Genomic DNA, 19746 nt, shown 5'->3' on the forward strand with positions numbered 1-19746 from the left:
TCAACCACTGAGACAACTCAAAATGCATTGTGTAATCTGTTTACTTCGTGGTGCTAGAGGTATAATCCAAACCACTTTTCATATTAAAACCACACCATTTAAAAACAACAATCTAATTAGCTCTTCGTTTACATATTGATAAATGTTATGCTTTACATGTATAACTGCAACAATTAGTCGATAAAGAGAAAATTCTCATGTGAGTGTTTGTCTTCTATGACAGTCAACTCAATCTCTTTAGATATCTGTCGGACAAAACATTTGACATTTAATTGCCCAAATGATTAGTAGAGAAAATAATCTGCAGATTAACAGATAATGAAAACAATCATCAGTGGCAGCCTTACATACATGTGCAGTATTAACTGTATGTGTGTGATTGAAAGCATCTGTTGTCACAACAGTTGCCATGTGTGTATCAGCGTCTCTCTGCATTCACTCTGGCTCAGCCTGTGATGTGGAGCTGTGTGTGTGAGTGTGTGTTTGTGTGTGTGCATGCTCAGACACTTACAGGTTGACCTTAGCTCTCCTGGCTGGCGTGTAATTAAGACTGCATGATATGTGAATTCTCCGGAGGCCCGGCCACCCTGATCAATAGAGCTTTCATGAGGAATTCTATTACCAGCGCCACTTAACGCCTAATATTTCATCTCTTTTGTCCAGCCAGATAATAAGTCATTCCAAACACATTTTTTTTTGCAGGCTCACACTCCAAACAATCAATTCTGCAATGTAATTAATTAGAATAAGAGCAGGAAGAGACCTTGCTCTGGCACATAAACAGGGGATTGGGTGTCTCAACTCATTTTCTCATCAAATACTGTGGCATGGAATATTCTCTCGTTCGTGTGTCCACAGACGCATCTATAGTCTCGATGCTGTCGCTCATAATGAGGGGGGGCAGTACTGTATGCTTTAACCCCGTGAACTTCATTGGGATTGACGGATCCATATTATCATACTGGCAGGCTTATCTGTCAGATGATTAAAACAAAGTTGCAGCACAGCAAAGTTGAAACAACAGTGGATAAAACTCGGGAGGAAGCAGCCATATGTGCCCACAGCAAATACATAATGCAGGAGATATTCTAAAAAGACAAATATGCCTATGGAAAGTGTATATAGCACTGAAATAAAGTAAACAACACATGCATTTCTGCTATTTTTTGATCCCATAAATATTCATGAGAGGCAATAATGTGTGCGGCGTTGTTAAGACATTGCATCTGTGCTACCTGTGTTATCCACGTAACGTGTGAGGGGGATCACACATTTATGGGAGTGAGAAAAAGAGACATGCATTTATGTGGGTCTTCTTCTGCATGTGTGTGTGTTTGTGTGTGTGTGTGTGTGTGTGAGAGAGAGAGAGAGAGTGACTGCAGTTCCACTGTGAGCAGTAGGGAGCACTGATAGCTCACAGCAGCAGAGGCAAGGACAGAGCCCGGCTGGATACAGCACCACTAGGTGTGTGCGAGTGTGTGTGTGCGTGTGTAGCGTATGCTTAGTATATGAATGTGTGTGTTCACCTGCAGCCACTAGGTGCTGCCAGAGACCTACTCACAGCCTGGACCCAGACACATACAGGATAATGCATTCACGCCACAAGACTTCAATTTTCAAATGACACTCTGTGAGATTAACTGTAAAAAATGACCTTAGAAGGGGCAAAAAAAGATTTTTACTGTCCCAGAGCAGAACATGAGCACAATACACACTATCTCCAAGGTTTTATGAGGGTTTTCATCACCACTGATGGCTGTTAATTACAAGAGATTTCTGGCTTTTAAAAGTCACCTGCTATTCTGAACTTTGTCTCAAACAAGCACCTATTTGAAATTAAATTAAATCCTAATCTACACCAGCAACACTTCCCCACAGCCATCCAAACTGCTGGACGATGGATTAGCTGACCAGCCTTACGGTGCAGCTCAGCTATGAGTCTTTAAACTGTTCAACACTGAGCAGCACTACGCATTCTGCAATGTGATATACTGCCACTTAACAACACATTTCTGTTGGATCTCGGCACTAATGAGCAATTTTACTTGTGACTATTGTGAAAATGTCACATTAATGTGTGAGTCAATTACAGGACACCATATCTCAACAAGATAATAAGGCTTCGGGCTGTGCCAAAGGCTGGCGCTGGAGAAGTTCTGTCGATGCTGCAGTTCCTTAAATTTATGACTAATTCTGTCTTAACAAGCAGAGTTTAGCGAAGCTAAGAACTGATGAGAGGAGAGGGCTCAGCAATAGTCTCAAAACCTACAGAGCAGCTCTGCACTCCTGACGGCTCCTTATATACCATGGAGAAGACAAAGATGTGTTCTTGTGTAAGGTAAAGATAAGAGCAGAAATGATGTGAAGCTTGATAACCGATCTAAATCGTTTTCTGGGGTTTTAAAGTTAGCTTGATACATTTGCTCTGAGCTTCATTTTCAATGAAGAGAGACTGTGCAACTTTTTGTAGAAGAAACAATCTTCCCTTTAGAAATAATTAGTTGAATTCCTAAGTAATAAAACACACCCCACGAGTTAGTACACTGTAGAGTTTATGTTGCAACAGCCTTTAGCTCTGCTTATACATATACAGATCGTCTTTAAAAAGAGGTATCTGCCTCCATGTTTTGGCCTCTCGTTTGAGGTCACTTTAGGTACTTTTTAAAAACGTTTTCTGACTTGCAGATTTTTTAAAACTCCAGTTACTTTGTATTCATGTGGATATAACAAACTGAACATTTGCGTATGCCTTTCGTGTAATGAGCATACACCAAAAACCGTAACAACCACGGTGGACTACCAGTTTGTTTGTCTTTTGTGAGCACTGCTTGGACTAATGACAACTTAACCGTTAAACTTAGTATTGCTGCACCACTTCACGTATGAATGGAGGCATCTGCGGTGCCCAAAGCTAATTTGTCCACCTCAGCGTCTGTGGATAAAGCCCGTCAGAAACAATGGCTTTGAATCAGGACTGAGGTGGAACCAGCAGATAGTAGGACGATTTTGAGAGAGGGACTGCTGTTGAAGAGGAGGGAAAGGAAAACTCCCACATGTCCAGACATCGCTTGTATCTGTGAGTGAGCTCCTTCATTCGTATGCTGCTACCTTTGCAATAAGGGCAGACTGTGGAAGACACTTAATGCCAGAAAGTGTTTTAGTGTCAACGGAAATATTTAGTAAAACAAAGGTCTTGCTGACAGATTATATCTCTATGTGTAGACGGGGAGTTACTTGGGCTGGTATGACTAGCAGTGGCTGCTGTTAGCAAACGTAAGCTAAATATTGCCATGTTGATTAGCCAATTTGCAGACTCTGACTCTTCTCTGCTTGTGCTACGCTTTGTTTAAGCATTTACCAAAGGCCATTTTCACAGCAGTCATTGCGACTTGTCATAGCAGGAAAAGCACGGCGTTGCTTGTAACTAACAATAGCTGTGTTTTATACCCAGTAAGCCATGACAGTGTAACAGCGAGCCAGCATGCACAATAATTGCGCCAGCATTAATCGTATTACTTAAACCTTTGCTTTTCCTGCTGTGATGCGTCCAAAGTCTTCATTGAAAACGGCCTATTATCTTGTCACTATTGGCCACGCTGGTCGGCGCTCAGAGAAAGTTCTACAGCTGAGATTTAAAGACGTGTGCAACAGTGTTTTTCCTTTGTTTTCTAACAAGTCCTAAAGAAAACACTTTTGAAAAACCAATACTGTAAACTTTTTAATTAGCTTTATTTTTATGTCAGTGTCACAACAAATGTGTTTTTGGATCATTTAAATTAGCATAATATGAACTGTGTTTTTTAGGATTTTGTTTAAAAGTTACTTTGTAAAGATAGTTTGAAGCAGATAAAGGATAATCCTCATGTATCTGATCTCTGCAGGACCACTGTATCCGGTATTGCACCAAAGAGAGCTGTTGATGCAACTGGATCAAAGGGCACCTGAAGTGCCCCTGATAACGTTTCAAAATATTAAACCAATAGTTACACAGAGATGGGCACGATCAAATCATATGAATCTATGATGCAGGAGCAGGGTTAATATCAGGATACATTTGAGAAAGTCTGAGTTTTGCCCAGTTGGAGTATCACTGAATATAAAAGAACAAAGACACGATATCTTTTTACGTCATTCATGTCACAGGAAGCATGACAGGAAATACCAGTGGCTTGTTGTCCTGCCCCAGTTACCTTGAATAACTGGTGTAAAAACATTTGCTTTCATCACTGAATGTCATCACACTTGTTCTGACTTTGATTGTTAATCCTCATAATAATCAGTACCAAACAGTGAGTGTTTTCCCTTCACAGCTAAAAATGGATGAGGCCTGCTCCTCCCTCCTCCGTCCTGTGTGTCAAACATCAAATGCTTCTCATTTGAACGCAGAGCGAGATACTCCTGAACGGCACAGACGCTTTGCCTTTGATGTGCTCGCCAGCCATTGATTAAAGTTTTCATGTTTCTTATGTTGTCTAGACTCTTGTTTCAGAGAGACACATGCACTATAGCTAAGTATTTTAGATTTAAAGAGCATCTCTGACATTGACAGTCTATAAAATCCATCGTGTCATTCAGGTTTTCATCCGTGTTGACTCTCATAAAGAACCTCATTGTATTAACAAATAACGTCACTGCGCTCAATATTGTGTGCAGCATTCATTCTCAGGATCTGTTAAATTTCTGTCAGGTGTTTGTTGAATGCAGAATATATGAAAGAAAGAGAATGAAACATTTGGTCAATATTTACAACTAAACATTAACACAGTAAATTTAGAGATTTAAATGGCTAAAAAAATCAGCGTCAAAAACAGCCAGTGTGTTCAAATTTATATACAGCTTTATTTGTATGTCCATGCGTATCTGTTGTGTATGTATAGCTGCAGCAGATGGCTATTTAAGCTATAATGACACTGTCAGGACTGAAAGGGCCATCTCAACCATACTATTGGACCTCGCGTCTCTTTTTAATTAAATGGGAGAAAAATGGCCAGATCTCCTTTTAGGGAGAAAACAGCCTCCACTGTGTGACAGACAGTTGGGGAAAGGCTCGGTAAATCAATAGGCCAGGGAACAGAGTTAAGCGAATGCAGTCACCTTTTTTTTCCCCCTGGACCCTGAGGGCTATTCAAGGGGAATTTTTTCCATAGTGGCAGACAGCATCCTCACAGAACAATATGTCCATGTTCACACTGTGGCCAAAGGGGGCAGTACAGTACTTCCTTATGTATCTCTTCCTATCAGTACCTTAAATATGTTTGTCTACAAGTGTGTCTATATCATGCCGAATCTGTTGCATACATTTGCAATGTATGAATATAAGTGCCAATACTGTAGACGACAAACTGGCTGTGCTTTAGTTTGACTCCATCAGCCCACATTTCAAGCAACCCTATCAGCTAATTCAAGCCTTTCAGCATCTAGACAACATGACCCTTCTCCTCCACATATGGGAATACATAACTCTCCACCAATGTAATCAACCCAGGCCTTTTAAAAGAGCCTTCCCAATTAAAAGTGTGCCAGTTAATCCATTCTGATCCTGTTGAAGAGCGCTGGGCCGTTCTCACTGCCCTGCGGTCAGCCTAGCAAGCTGAGCTGATTGATTCTGCACCAATCTTCTCCACAAGACTGCGGCCCAGGATGTAATGACCCACAGCTAAAGCTTGGATTAGGCCCGGGCCAGGAAAGAACGTGGTTGGACCAACCGCCAACAGTGACCTTCTGGACTCAGCCTGTTTGTGAGTCAGGTTGAATTACATGGCCTGGTATGAGAAATGTGTTGTGACTAATTAAGGGTCTGTCGTCATTGCCAATCCAGTCGCTTCTGTGGCGACACATTTCATCAGAGTCCTCGCTCTTCAGCCACATGGTTAATCAGGTACATGCAGGAACACACTGGATATGAATTACTCATATGCAAACTTTACATCTTCACTATTTGAACTGGCACCGTGTGGTTTATGTTGACTTTGTGTGCTCCTCCCATCAGACAAGCATGGACATATGCATGCTTTCCTTCAGTAACCCAGTGTTTCTCATACACTGATTTATCTAATCTTATTTTATTGTAGAGATGCCTGTAACACTTGTTTAACCCCTCCTTGCCTCACTCTTTCTCTCTGTCTTTGATTATTGAGATAAGAGGTAACTAGCCACTCTATGGTCCCTCCCCCTTGCCTGCTGCCGCTGACCCAGGAGGAGAGGGGGCAGCAGCTCAGGAGACGAACCTTTGGCTAGGGGCTGTAGTGGCTCAATTTCAGCCAGTGCAAACGACCTAGTGCTGGGTGTCACAGTGGGCTGGTGGCCTGGTCTAACCTGTGTAACAGCAGCAACAGAAAGTTTGCTAATCCAGCAGGGAGTCAGAGCTGTCCGATTCCCCGGAGCTGGGATTTGTGCTGGCTGGATTCAGATTGCTGCTGCCACTGACTGGAGATTTGTCTCCAGAGCTGCTGCCCTCTCTCCTCTCAGTGAGGTGGTCCATAGCTGCAGGCTGTGAGGCGGAAGACGCACTGTGATTCGAGATTCTCGCCAACATTAGCTATGTAAACATGAACCTGAAGCTGCAGCTGTGAGCCATTAGCTCCGGTTAGTGGAAGGCTAACCTATTAGCAACATTTTCTCTCCATTTTTGAAATGCTTCACTGATACTGACACGTGTTGGCTCTCTTTTTAATAAGTCTGCCTCCCTTTTATGGGTTGCTTTGCAGTGTAGGCAGTTGTTGCCAGTTCTGGAATAGAAACTATGCAGGATTGTCCGTCACTGAATTAGGCTTTCACCATCTGAATGGATGTGCAAGCGCATCTGCATTTGTGAAACAGCCATTAGGAATGCCCTCTCTCTGAAATGACTTGTGTCCAGTCTCTCAAGCATGCCACAGATGTTAAAAATATGCTAAAACAAAAACTGTCCGTTTGTAACTGTTTAGCTCAGTTATGTAAGCCTATCTTAAAACTTACCAGCGGTACCTGCAGACAGTGGATCACATCAGCAGCACATGGAGGAGGACGGAACTGATACTGACTGATGTCTGTGTTCTTCATTTGTTACTTACTTGCATTATTGACTTTATATAGTGACTTTCCTGTTGTAAACAAGACTGTTGCTGCCATAGACTGTTTTCCATCATGGCATGAGGTGAGGTTGTGTGTGTGGGACAGAGAGGAGAAAGGGAGATATTGCTAGAGAAAGATAGAGTGTCTTACTGCCACTTGTTTTGCTTTTGTGCATTGATGGCTCTTTTTATTCTGTTTCGGCAATTTGAGATGTGCCTGGGTCTGATATGTGACCAAATATATATAATGTTTTTTATTTTAAATGTGAAACGATAAACATTGCTTTTCTTTTTACTGAATTATTTGCATTTGTTAACAATTTGTCATTACAAAAAGCTTAAAAAAAGTTTTCAATAGGCTGCTCGCTGCTGGAGATGTCTGGCCCATTGACATTTCCTGGTTTTAAAATCTGGCCCAATTGAATTTGTAATGGAATAGCCCTGACATACAGGATATATAATATGACAACTGAACTTTCCACACTCTACGCCACGTCTATACTGCACTGTAGTGCCGCGGTGCACAGTTGGGTTCTAGAAACAGCTTACGCGCCCTGACCTACAAACCATATTAGCAGAGTGTGTGAGGACATACAGTATGAAGTGTTGAGGGCTAACACACACACACACACAGCTCTCTGCTCTGGACATACCACTCAGCAGGATCTTGACAATTAAGCTAACCACCAACTGGCCCCACGCCTCCGGGAGCCACCGCTGCCATCCCACACACACACACACACACACACACACACACACNACACACAGCTGAGCAGGTTTCATTAGCATATACAGGTGAAAGGTGAGGCAATCAGTGCCATCTCTACTGTTATTCTGGCTGGCGCTAATGACGGGTGTGGCAAAATGTGACACTTATGAGAAATGCACTGCTGTTCTAACTGGGACTCTGGGCCACAATGAAGATGGATAGGCCCCAGAGAGTACAGCAGCAATAATACAATGGCTCCAAAGTTTAATACAAGGTGGGGAAAAGGTGATTCAAATACTGCTGCACTTCTGCTGTTTACCATTTACACTAAAGTGATAACAAATACATTTGTCAGCTCAGAACTGTAAATAAATTCATTAAAATTTAATATAACTGGCTTTATTAACAGTGGCCATATGGGTTTTGGTTATGAGGTCAGGAAGATCACAGTGATAACAAGAACTACAGGAAATGATCCATTTAAAAAAAAAAAAAATGGTTAGTGATGGCTGAACCACAGTCTGTCTGCATGATGCCTCTGCTGGTGTCAGAGATGCTGGTTACCTCTGCCTCAAGGTGTTAGTCATGTGAGGGCAAACAGCTCATCAAGATGAGTGACAGGTGCTGGAGGTGTGAACTTGGTTTGAAATCGTAGCCTAAAGGCCAGTGTCATGATCCAGTATCATCAAATCCTCATTAGGGTCAAGTGCTTTTATCCAGGCTACATGGAGATCATTGGTCCACGTTTCTGAGAGGGCTGATGGACATTGTGTTTGATGTGAGTGTTAGTGGGGACCAGCTTGCTAAGACAGATAGGCCAAACCGAGATTTCTTTGTGTGTGTATGTGTGTGTGTGTCTGTGTGCATTCCTACCTTCAAGCCTGACCACCAGCGGCACCTTGAGCTCCAGCTCCCGACAGGCCTTGGTGATGCCGTTGGCGATGATGGCACAGTTGACGATCCCACCAAAGATGTTGACCAGGATGGCCTCAACCTGTGAAAGAAGAGAATGAATGAAGAATTAAATCTAGTGGTGCATTTTTCCCACAGACCGCCATCATTACAGAAACATCTGTAAAACTGTTGACAGGATACCTCTAAGTGCAAATAAGGTTAATTATGACTCTTTCTATTGAGAATTTTTGAATTATATAGGGTTTTTTTTTTATTCATAAAACTTTCCTCAAGCTGAGAAAACATATTTAAAACTCTGTGATGTCATCACAATGTAAAATCTATAAGCCCAGTGGGAACTCCTACACTACTGCACATATTTGGTGGGCTGCATACGTAAAGTGGGACCCTAGAAACTTTTTTGGCTTATGTGCCAGGCGAGCAACTCCATTGGAATGAATAGGCGCCATCCTGGGGTCTCTGTGTCTACATATTATAATACATGTATGGTGCAGACACACCTTTGAACAACAGGAAAGTAGCATCATGCAAAAGATGTACATCTGTAGTGTCCAACATATCACGGCTCTGGCTGTGACTTACTCCATCTCCACTCCAGTCTTCAATTATCTCATCACCACGCAGTATAATAATCCAAGGGCATCATTTACTCATCTGCAGATTGTTTCGCCAGATTCAGTGCTATCAGCTTCTCAGCCGCTCAGTGTCTTTGTACTAGAGTTTTTTTCCTGATGTGTTTTTTGAGCTGATTATTGATGATTATCTCCTACGCCTAGGATCTCCAGCGTCTGCTTCCATGCCGACTCGCCACCGCCACCTCCATCTGCACCACAACTGCCGACCAGCCAGCCCTTCCACTCATCTGCCAGCTTTCCACAGCCCCAGCCGGTCCCAGTTCCTCGCCTGCCTCTGCCATCTCCAGCTTCCCACATTTCCCCACCTACCCTTCCAAATACATCCCCCATCATCATCATCCACCCATCTGTTTTTGTGTCTGCTTTTGGGTCCTAAGAACACCAAGCCTTAACACAACATTTATTATGATGGGTTAACAAAGGAATTGGTCCAAAATTAAGCACAAACCAAGGACAAATCCTCTGCACAGTTCTTAAAGTGACACTCATATATGGTCAACACAACTGGAAAAATGCTTTTTCACATCAGTGGAAAACTAATTGTTTCAAAATCTACTTGGGAAAACTTTAAGTAGAAAGAGAGACCCCACCACCAACGTTGTGAACAGTAGGTCATGCACCCAGAGGCTCTGCACCCCAAGGCTATACAACACTGTCACACTGGAGGCAGAATAAAGTAATGTATTGTAGAAGTTAAGAGGGCAGCAGCAGGTAAAAGAGGCAACACTGGGGCTGAACAATAAAGCAATATTTCAATGGGAAGTGGTGACATGACAAACAAAAGAAGCTAAACACCTGGCTAGTTTTCAAATCATCTAATGTGGCTGAGCAACGCATCACATTCAGCTCTTCAAACTGTGTGGTAAAAAAATGTGACTGGCTAGTTAAAGAATAAAACATAATCAAGTACACACGTAGCAGTCAGCAGATCCAATAGTCAGTGCCCATCCTGCTTGTGACTCCATTCAAATTCAGTAGCTGTCATCCACAAATGTTAAGATGTCCTTTCCTCTCATGGTTCCACATTTCCCTGACAGCTATCAGAAACAAACCTTTGAGTTTTGAACACGCAAAGTTGTGCAAAACAATCTCCCTGTCTGTACTATGTTCACTTCAGCTGTCTTGCAGTTTCTTTGCAACTTTCTTACAAAATAAGCATGAAACTGATATCACTAAGTACTGAAGCAAGGCAGCTCGTGTGTGTGTGTGTGTGTGTGTGTGTGTGTGTGTGTGTGTTTGTGTGTGAACAATCTAGCACTTGGTAATTACCCTGGCTAGCTCAGTGGAAAAGTAGACTGAGAGCACACAGGATTAATCCTCCATGTTTGTTTATAATCACTGCTAATCTGTTAGCGCCGATTTGGATGAGCAGCTTGTGGGTGTGTGTGTGAGGGTGTGTGTGTGTGTGTGCCTGTTGTGAATGTGTATGTTTTCAGTGTGGGGTAATGATGTTTATAGGGAGAGGAGATCAAGGACTTGGATAGCTATCAGAGCGACAGCCACGGCATTGTCCTCTACGTGCTATCCAAATGAGCATCTCCTTATAAACAGTGGAGAATGACACGAGACCAGGAGAGGACTCCAAAACAAACGCAGATGTGGGGAGCGGCATAAAGACTCAGGCGTCATGCAAAGAAATGGGGCAAGCTGTTAGGTCAACACAGAGAACTGTTTCATGCTGATTAAGTGTATTGCGCAGGGATGTGACCAGTAAAAAAACAAGGAGGAAAAGCAGGAAAACATTAGCGCCAAACTGCAAATGAGTAGACTCAGATGTTCAAATTAAAAAAAAAAAAAAAAATGAATCATAACCTCCAGATTGCTCATATTATAATACATGATGAGGTATAATAACATATTTAAAGAAAAAAACAGGTAGAGGAAGAGAACCACAGTCCATTTCTCATATAGCAGACACATCAGATTGCATTTTTCCTCATGTACGATGGCCACTTATGGTAGGGTGTTTTAAAGTTATTATCCTTTTTTTTTTTTTTAGCTTTTGTTGAAATCAATTTAAACTCTGTGAGAGTCATTTCATAAGTGAGTTAACATTGTCACTATGGTTACTTGCGCTTAGATATATTTAGGGTCATAGCTAAAACCCTGGAACACAATGAAGTTTGAAGTGAGCTATTATTATATCGTTTTGATAATATGAGTCATTATTTGGGTGATGCAATCTCTTTTGCAAAAAAAGAGTACATTTTGTATTAGTGCATAACTGTGTCTGGCGTATTTTAGCCCTGTTTATGTGTCCTTCGAGTGATTTAACATTACACTTTCACCAAGATGGGGAAATAACAAGAGACGGATTGATAAAACAATGGTCAAATTAAATGCGGCAGAGGCTGAGATATATATGATATATATTATCAAATTGCGCTGTGGCCAAGTGCAACATCCAAATTGCAGGAGCTGCATTTTTTTTGATAGGTAAGAATTTTAAGGTAAAATGTGTCAAAAAAAACTACCATTATAAATTAAGCATTGTGGTGCTACAGATATACCTCGGCCTACAAATAATAGGTGCTGGAATTTCTAACTTCGATACAGTACCTTGAAAAATATTGATATTCGATACCATTTTCAATACCACAGGAAAAAACATTGACATTGACAACTTCTTTCCGCCAACTTGCTGAAGGAGAGAAGAGAGAGCCAGAAAGTAGTATTGCTAGTGTCGATATTTCAGAAATAAGTATTGAAACCCTTTTAAATATTCAGAATCAACATACACTCACAAAGCACTTTATTAGGTACACCTGTTCAATGCAAATAGCTAATCAGTCAATTATGTGGTAGCAACTCAATGTATTTAGGCATGTAGACATGGTCAAGACGACCTGCTGAAGTTCACACCAAGCATCAGGATGGGGAAGAAAGGTGATTTATGTGAGTTTGAACGTGGCATGGTTGTTGGTGCCAGATTGGCTGGTCTGAGTATTTCAGGAACTGATAATCTACTGGGATTTTCACACACAACCATCTCTAGGGTTTACAGAGGATGGTCTGAAGAAGAGGAAATAGCGGCAGTTCTCTTGCTGAAAATGCCTTGTTGATGCCTGAGGTCAGAGGAGAATGGCCAGACTGGTTCAAGATGATAGGAAGGCAACAGTAACTCAAATAACCACTCATTACAACCAAAGTCTGCAGAAGACCATCTCTGAATGAACAACACGTCGAACCTTGAAGCAGACGGGCTACAGCAGCAGAAGACCACACCAGGTGCCGCTCCTGTCAGCTAACAACAGGAAACTGAGGCTATAGTTCACACAGGCTCACCAAAATGCCTGGTCTGATGAGTCTGGATCTCTGCTGCGATATTCAGATGGTAGGGTCAGAATTTGGTGTAAACAAGAAAGCATGCCTTGTATCAACGGTTCAGGCTGCTGCTGCTGGTGTAATGGTGTGGGGGATATTTTCTTGGCACACTTTGGGCCCCTTAGTACCAACTGAGCATGGTTTAAATGCAGCAGTCTACCTGACTATTGTTGCTGACCGTGTCCATCCCTTTATGACCACAGTGTACTCATCTTCTGATGGCTACTTCCAGTAGGATAACGCACCATGTCACAAAGCTCAGATCATCTCAAACTAGTGTCTTTCACATGANTTCACATCATGGATGTGGAGCCGACAAATCTGCAGCAACTGCGTGATGCTATCATGTCAATATGGACCAAAATCTCTGAGGAATGTTTCCAGCACCTTGTTTAATCTATGCCACCGAGAATAAAGGCTGATCTGAAGGCAGAAGATGGTTCCTACCCGGTACTAGCAAGGTGTACATAATAAAGTGGCTGGTGAGTGTATATTGATAAATCAATATTGATATCGATATTATATATTTATCATTGATTTTTTATTTTTTTAGTGAAAACGAAATGCAAAAATTTCAATTTCCACTAACTCATGCCTCATATTGCAGTTAAAATATCTGTCAACGTATCACAATATGTTTTTCTTGTTTGCATATTGTTCAGCCCTATTTTCAGTCCCAAATATCTGTCAAGCTCGAAAAAAAATACTGGATGCTACATTTCCCACAAAACAACACAATAATGCTCCTTGCCTGGTAAATGCTTCCACCCTTCAAACACCACATCCTGATTTTGTAACATGGGCTCCCTGTTAAAAATTTGAGGTCAATCTTAGAAAACCCGCATAGCATCAAGAGGGTTTTCTTAGCCTTTAGAAATCTTCAGAACAAGCCACTGATGACATTATGCAACTGTTTCCTCGGGATGTGCAGCACTCCTCGTGACAAGTAAACTCATCTTCATGCGTAAAATTGGTGGAGTGCCCTTTTAATGTACAGTGGCTATCATCTATCATGTGGAAAGGACAAGTCAAGCCTCAAGGTATCCATATTGTTCATTTCTTTCTCATACCACACCACTGAGGGGGATCTGCTTCCGTAGTTCATATTCACCACACTTTAACCCGCACGTGTTGACTGGCAAACTCAGCAGGTATGAATGTGGGTGATCATAGCTTCCAGGTGCACAGCCAGATGTACTTGTACAGTTCTACAGACGAGTCAAAAAAAAAAAAGCTACATTCACATAGTTTTGAGGGAAAACTACAGTTTTAGTGATATACCCTGTCTCAGTGGCCGGCGTGAATGTATATATGTGTGAAGAGTGGCAGACAGAAAGAGTTCAGCAGCAGGAGAGAAGCAGACAGGAAGAAAAAAGGTGTGAAGTGATACCGGATCGTTGGTTCTCAAACCTCAGCCGTGTATCAAACAGTTCTTCTGACAGCCTGTTAAGTGTGCTCTGCAGTTCACAGAGTGGAGGTGTGTATGCGTGTCTATACTCTGCTGCCTTAGGGCGGATGTGTGTGTGTGTGTGTGTGTGTGTGTGTGTGTGTGTGTGTGTGTGTTCCACTGTCCTGTCCAAGTGTGGCCCACAGCAGGGACACAAGGTCAACACTGCCACTGCCGCGATAAATTTGTACACAGCCAATTTAAAAAAATAAAGGAGACATGAATATTATTGACCAAATCCCTGGGCTTGAGTCTGTGTGTGTGTGTGTGTGTGTACTGTACATCTGTCAGCCTGAGCAACAATGATCTGCAATAGATTTTAACTGCTCTACATGTAAGTTAAAAACAAAAATCCCCTTAGGATAACATACTGAAAGTATTGGGGGTAAAAAGATTGTAGTTGTATTATTAGCATATGCGCAATGCATTACCAATGGAATGTACTGTATCTAATATGACATGACTCCTCATGTTAGATGGTACACACTGAGCCACAGCAACATGGGAAACCACTTTATGACAGCATTGTGTTAATGTAATGGTAACTATACAGCGCAGGGTTTTGGTTGGGTAAGACTTAATTTACTGTATCACAGGGTTTGATTCAGGGTCTCATGCACACATGGCACACACACACACACACACACACACACACACACACACACACACACACACACACACACACACACACACACTTTATCTGGCCCCCACTGGGGGGCAGCAGAGATTTAGATGCCTTTTCGCAGCCTCACCAGAGAAGACTCTATTCTCGCCCTATTTGCAGCCCATTTTTCAACTCTGTCTCTATTGGGAAGAACCATTTTTCTTCCATTCATGCGTCTCCTATTGACACCCATGTATATTAATGATACATAAGACATGATTTATGTCGCTTGGCAAAGAAGTAAACCATGTTTATAGAAATATGGATGTGGTGAGGACTGAGTTGCACTTTGCTCAAAGTTTGTTGTTTTTTCCTTCTTCTTATAATTTCTCAGATTTAGGTTTACAAGCAGGTTGTACAGTCGAGGGGACATTATTTTCCCCATGCAAAATGACAACTGAAAAAATAAGCAGACATTTGATGTAAAAGTTTCACCACTTCAAGCAAAGACTGCCGATCCAGAGCTAGAACACCACACGCAACCACCTCGCTGTGGTTGAAAGTGAGATAATGTGGTTAAATACTGTGTGCCCCGAGGGAACACAGCCTTAAATTGAAAATACGCAGAGACACTGGAGGTAAAAGAGCAGAAAAGGCAAAACAGTGTGCATCTTATTCATCTCTCTAATCATGTGCTCTCCGAGGACAGCTCATTCTACAACGCAATAAATACTTTGGTCAAGCATATTGGCCCTTTTGTGGTAGACTGCACAGTGCACATTAATGCTTCTTCTAAGCAGGAAACTGGTGTGCACAGGGTTAAATTGCCTCAATGATGAGCTGGCTGAAAGAGTGGGAGCCAGATTTAGGGTCAATCTCTTTGGTTTGATGCCCTCTCCAATCAAAAGTCTAACAGTGCTCTGCTCTATTCAGCTCACAGCGGCTCAGAAATCTAGCCTTAAAGCTACAGTAGGTAACTTTTATAAAAAAAAAAATAACTTTTTGTTATATTTGCTGGAACTTTTACAATTTCAGCTAATACACCCTGACAGTAGCACATGAGACAGATTGTCCATGACAAAAATCAGGTAACTCTGGCTCATCCCAGTGCTCTTAACAGCATTTGCAGGAATCCACAGCCAGAAGGAGTCTCTGAAGCATGTCAATTATTGCTCATTATTATTATTGCCCCCCCTCCCCTGAGCATGCTCTCACCCAGTCAAGCTCAATGTCTGACTTCAGGAGGAGCTCAGCAAACACAATGGCTGAGTAACAACCACCACCATCCCTCCTTTGCCAACAGCAGCAAACGCACCCAAGACAAGTAAACAGAAGAAGAACGATAATGAAAAGCAAGCTAAAAAGCTATACACCTTGGAAAAGCTGCTCCAGTGTTTTCTCCTGTGTAATCTCGGGCTTGGTTTAACTCTTTCTTTTGTACGTATTGTTGGCACTGCAGCCTGTGCAGGAGCAGTGATTGACACTGCATTAGAGACTCCTCCTGGCTCTGATTGGTTGTTTTCGTTCAGGCACAGTAGGCTCTAAATGCCATTAGGAGCACTAGGAGGAGCCAGAGGAACACGATTTTCCTCACAGATTATCTGCCTCATGTACTGCTGTCAGGATATAGTGACAGTTTCAGCAAATATGACAAAAAGTTATTTTTCATAAGAAGTTACCTGCTATAGCTTTAAGGTATGAAGCAGCATTGCACACTCCACTCCATCTAAAAATCTCCAACATCACACTCTGTAGCATTTTACCCCCTGTCACAGGAGCGAGTACTGCCTCTTTCCTTAAAGGCATTCATTTCAGGTGAGCTAACTTGGCAGCAGGGTGGATTTCTTTCATCAGAGCTCAGCATACGGCATAGGGTATAATGTGCCAGCTCGCTCTTTTTAGAGGATCTTTGTGTGTTCTTTCAGGCAGTGTTACGGCATGAGCTGGTGCCTTCTACCTGGGTGCCGGTGAAATGATTCAAATTTTACAAAATAGGATCATTGCTGCCGGCATTCCAAACCCCTGCCAAGGCTTTTTTGCGTCAAAGTCAAAAAAGGGCCTTCACAGGAGAAACAGGCTTTTCTGCCTGCTATTATACGCCCCACTAAGTGCGTTCAGGACAAGTAAGAAATGTAACCCAGACAATTTGACATGCTCACGTGGCCCTGTATTGTACTCCTCCTGTGTGTGTATTTTCATGTGTGTGCCTTGGATGCATGTTTGACAAAATATGTGTATTGTTATTGTGGATACAGGCATGTCTACCTCTAAAACCATCAATTTTTATGTCAATGATCATCTGTATGGACTGAAATATAAAGACAACGCTGGAGAGCAACATCTCACATTCAGAAAGTCTTCATATTCCTTCCATAGACCGATAAATAGCAAACAAACATGATGTACTTCTCTCCTCCAAGTTTCAACCCAGGGGGAATAAAAGCATTGTGTTCCCTCTCGTTCTGCACGGCTACTTGTCACGAGTTGCGCGTGCTCTGCTGAATTATCACTCAAATACACATTTTCATGCCCATACCCCTGTTAAGCGCTGCTAATCTCTCTGCAGGAAAGAAAGAAAAGGGAAAGCATCTTGTTTCCTTTGTTACTAGCAAGCAGATAGGAGTAGAAAAAGGCAGGGCTGGAGATGGGTGTGTGTCTCTCTGTGGCCTATTAAGGGCAATTGTTCTGTCTTATCTACTGGAGACAGCCTGTACTGTCGCCGCCTCCTCTGGCAGGCCTTGTTTATTTGTTTTCGATCTGCTGGGAGCCCCGCGCTCGGCCCTGGGGCCACAGGTTAACATGCACCGCTTCCAAATCAAGGCAGGGCCTGCTGGCTCTAATCACACATCTTGGAAGGACGGGACAGCTGTTGGTGTGAAACGATTATTTTGTTTCTGTCCTAGTTTGAAGTGAGATAGGGCTAAATTGACTTACAATATGTTGTTTAGCATTTCTTAGCATATCTTTTGTTAGGACTTGATGTCACAGCATCCATCTGTCATGCTGCATCTGAACCACAAAGTACTGAGCTGCCCACCATTTACTTTAGATGATGGGACAGCCGAAAGGGACGTGAGAACTAGATCCATCTGGACCTATGACAAACTGATGGATGTACTGAATACACAACATTTTCTCCCACACAAAGCAAAAATGTGGCGATATCAAATCATCACTGCCGAGCATTGTTGATATGTGTTTGAATATAGATGACAAAAATGAAAAAAATAAATCCTTGTCTACACAAATAAGCAATACCCTGCCTTGTAACAGGAGATAAAGGGAAGCACTGTCACAACACAGCATTCAGACTTTAGACACAGCCAACAGTTTCTTAGAATCATCTAATTCCTTGAAATTACTCTCGCTGTGTAATTGTGCTTCATGTCACAGCAGAAAGATAAGGCTGCGTGGATGAAAGCAAGAGCAAGATTTCATGTGTTCTTTGTCATATGTGTAGGGAGCATCAAATGAGCAACACAACCCATGTCAAAAAAAAGATGTTCATATAGCAATCTTTTATGCTACGTTTACTACTTTGAGCATCAATTCTGTCAAACTGGGGAGCTATTTCGCCTGTGCATATCTATTCTTAGAGAGGATACAGAACAAGAAAGAGAGAATGACACAAAGACAGACTGAGGGAAAAGAGGGTCTTGAAGTCAGAGAGTGAGGCGAAGTGAAACAGATGGAAGAAGAGAGATGGAGAAGAAAAGAGACGGAGAGAGGTGATGGGAAGTGGTGCGGTCCCTGGCTTCTATTGAAGGCTAGGATTGGCCCTGGCAAGGAAGGATAAGAGGGAAATAATTATCCGGCCTGCTGAAGCATGACAGCCCCTTCTTGGGACTGCAGAGAGACAGACTGAGCATTATGTCAAAGATTGGCCATGTCACTAGCGGAGACACCTCTTGACAGACAGTAGCATCTGAAGTTTCACTTGACGGTTAAAAAAAAAAAAAAAAAAGCACACTGCAACAGGCAGCCAGATACCTGCCTGATCGATGCCAGGTGGAGACAAGGTTTCATCTGGGGGACATATAGATGTAATCACTGAACTCAGTCTATCGTATACATTACCTGATGTTAGATTCTGTTCGTGTAACATTGACATCCCCAAGCCTGTGGACTGATTTCATGTTATGAAAGGACAGAAATATATACATCCACAGAATCTACTGAACGTACTGTGAGGAAGTTATCCCAATGCCATTCTCAGAAAACAAACGGTGAAAAGTGATTCCTTTTTTAAACCATGACCAAAATCAAGCTACTCTTCGGTCCATATGTCCTGAAAGGGGAGCAGTCCCATTTTATCGCCTGAACCCTACTCTGCATCGATATGTCTCGCTCACATTCATCCACATCACAGAGTCTTCTCACATATGCTCTGGCCAAGAAGAGTACTTTATGAGCCACCCCCTGCCACCTCCAGGCCCCTCTGACTCCATTTTTCTCTACAGGCCACAGAATAGAATCCAATCAAGGCAGGGATGGCTTTGCTTCCAGCCAAAAAGAGGTTTGACTGAAAGTATGGGTGGCTGTGGAAAGTGGAGGAGGAAAATGAGGAAAGGTAAGATCTGGCAGAACCCATGCGACCAGAGAATGGATCCTGGTGATGGCTATTACAGCCTTAAGGTTTGCCATTGCTTGTGAGGGAGCAGCGGGGTCATGGGCCATGACAGCTGCCTTGCGGCTGTGTGTAATCAACCATTCTGCTCCTATCGTCTGACATAGAAATACATCAGTATTTTTTTGCTTTGTTTTTCAGTCAATCAGTTATAGCACTGTGGGGTTCTGTACAAGTCAAGTGTATTTATATAGCCCAAGATCACAGGCTCATGAAAGCTACAGTTTGTCACATTTACAGACAAGTCCAAGATGTCAGGTGGGTTGGGGGGAGTCATGTGATGGGGCAGTTTGTTGGAGTTAGGGAGCGACCAGATATGTAATCACATCAAAGCTAAATCTCAAGCTGCAAATTAAAAAAACAAAAACACAAATTTGCTTTAGGGGGTGAACACACGATTACAATTTTTGGGCCACTAATATTTATGATTTGG

At 42.4% G+C, this 19746-nt stretch overlaps 1 protein-coding gene across 1 annotated transcript in view; it reads right to left on the reverse strand.

Moving 5' to 3' along the window:
• Positions 1-19746, reverse strand: part of suclg2 (succinate-CoA ligase GDP-forming subunit beta) — a 131562-nt gene that overhangs the window by 2839 nt on the left and 108977 nt on the right. Inside the window, exon 10 of the mRNA XM_050037883.1 lies at positions 8635-8755. Within this exon, the coding sequence (XP_049893840.1) occupies positions 8635-8755 (121 nt within the window). The remainder of the gene's footprint in view (positions 1-8634; positions 8756-19746) is intronic.

This window comes from Epinephelus moara, chromosome 24 (assembly GCF_006386435.1).
Source record: "Epinephelus moara isolate mb chromosome 24, YSFRI_EMoa_1.0, whole genome shotgun sequence".
Lineage (NCBI taxonomy): Eukaryota > Metazoa > Chordata > Actinopteri > Perciformes > Serranidae > Epinephelus > Epinephelus moara.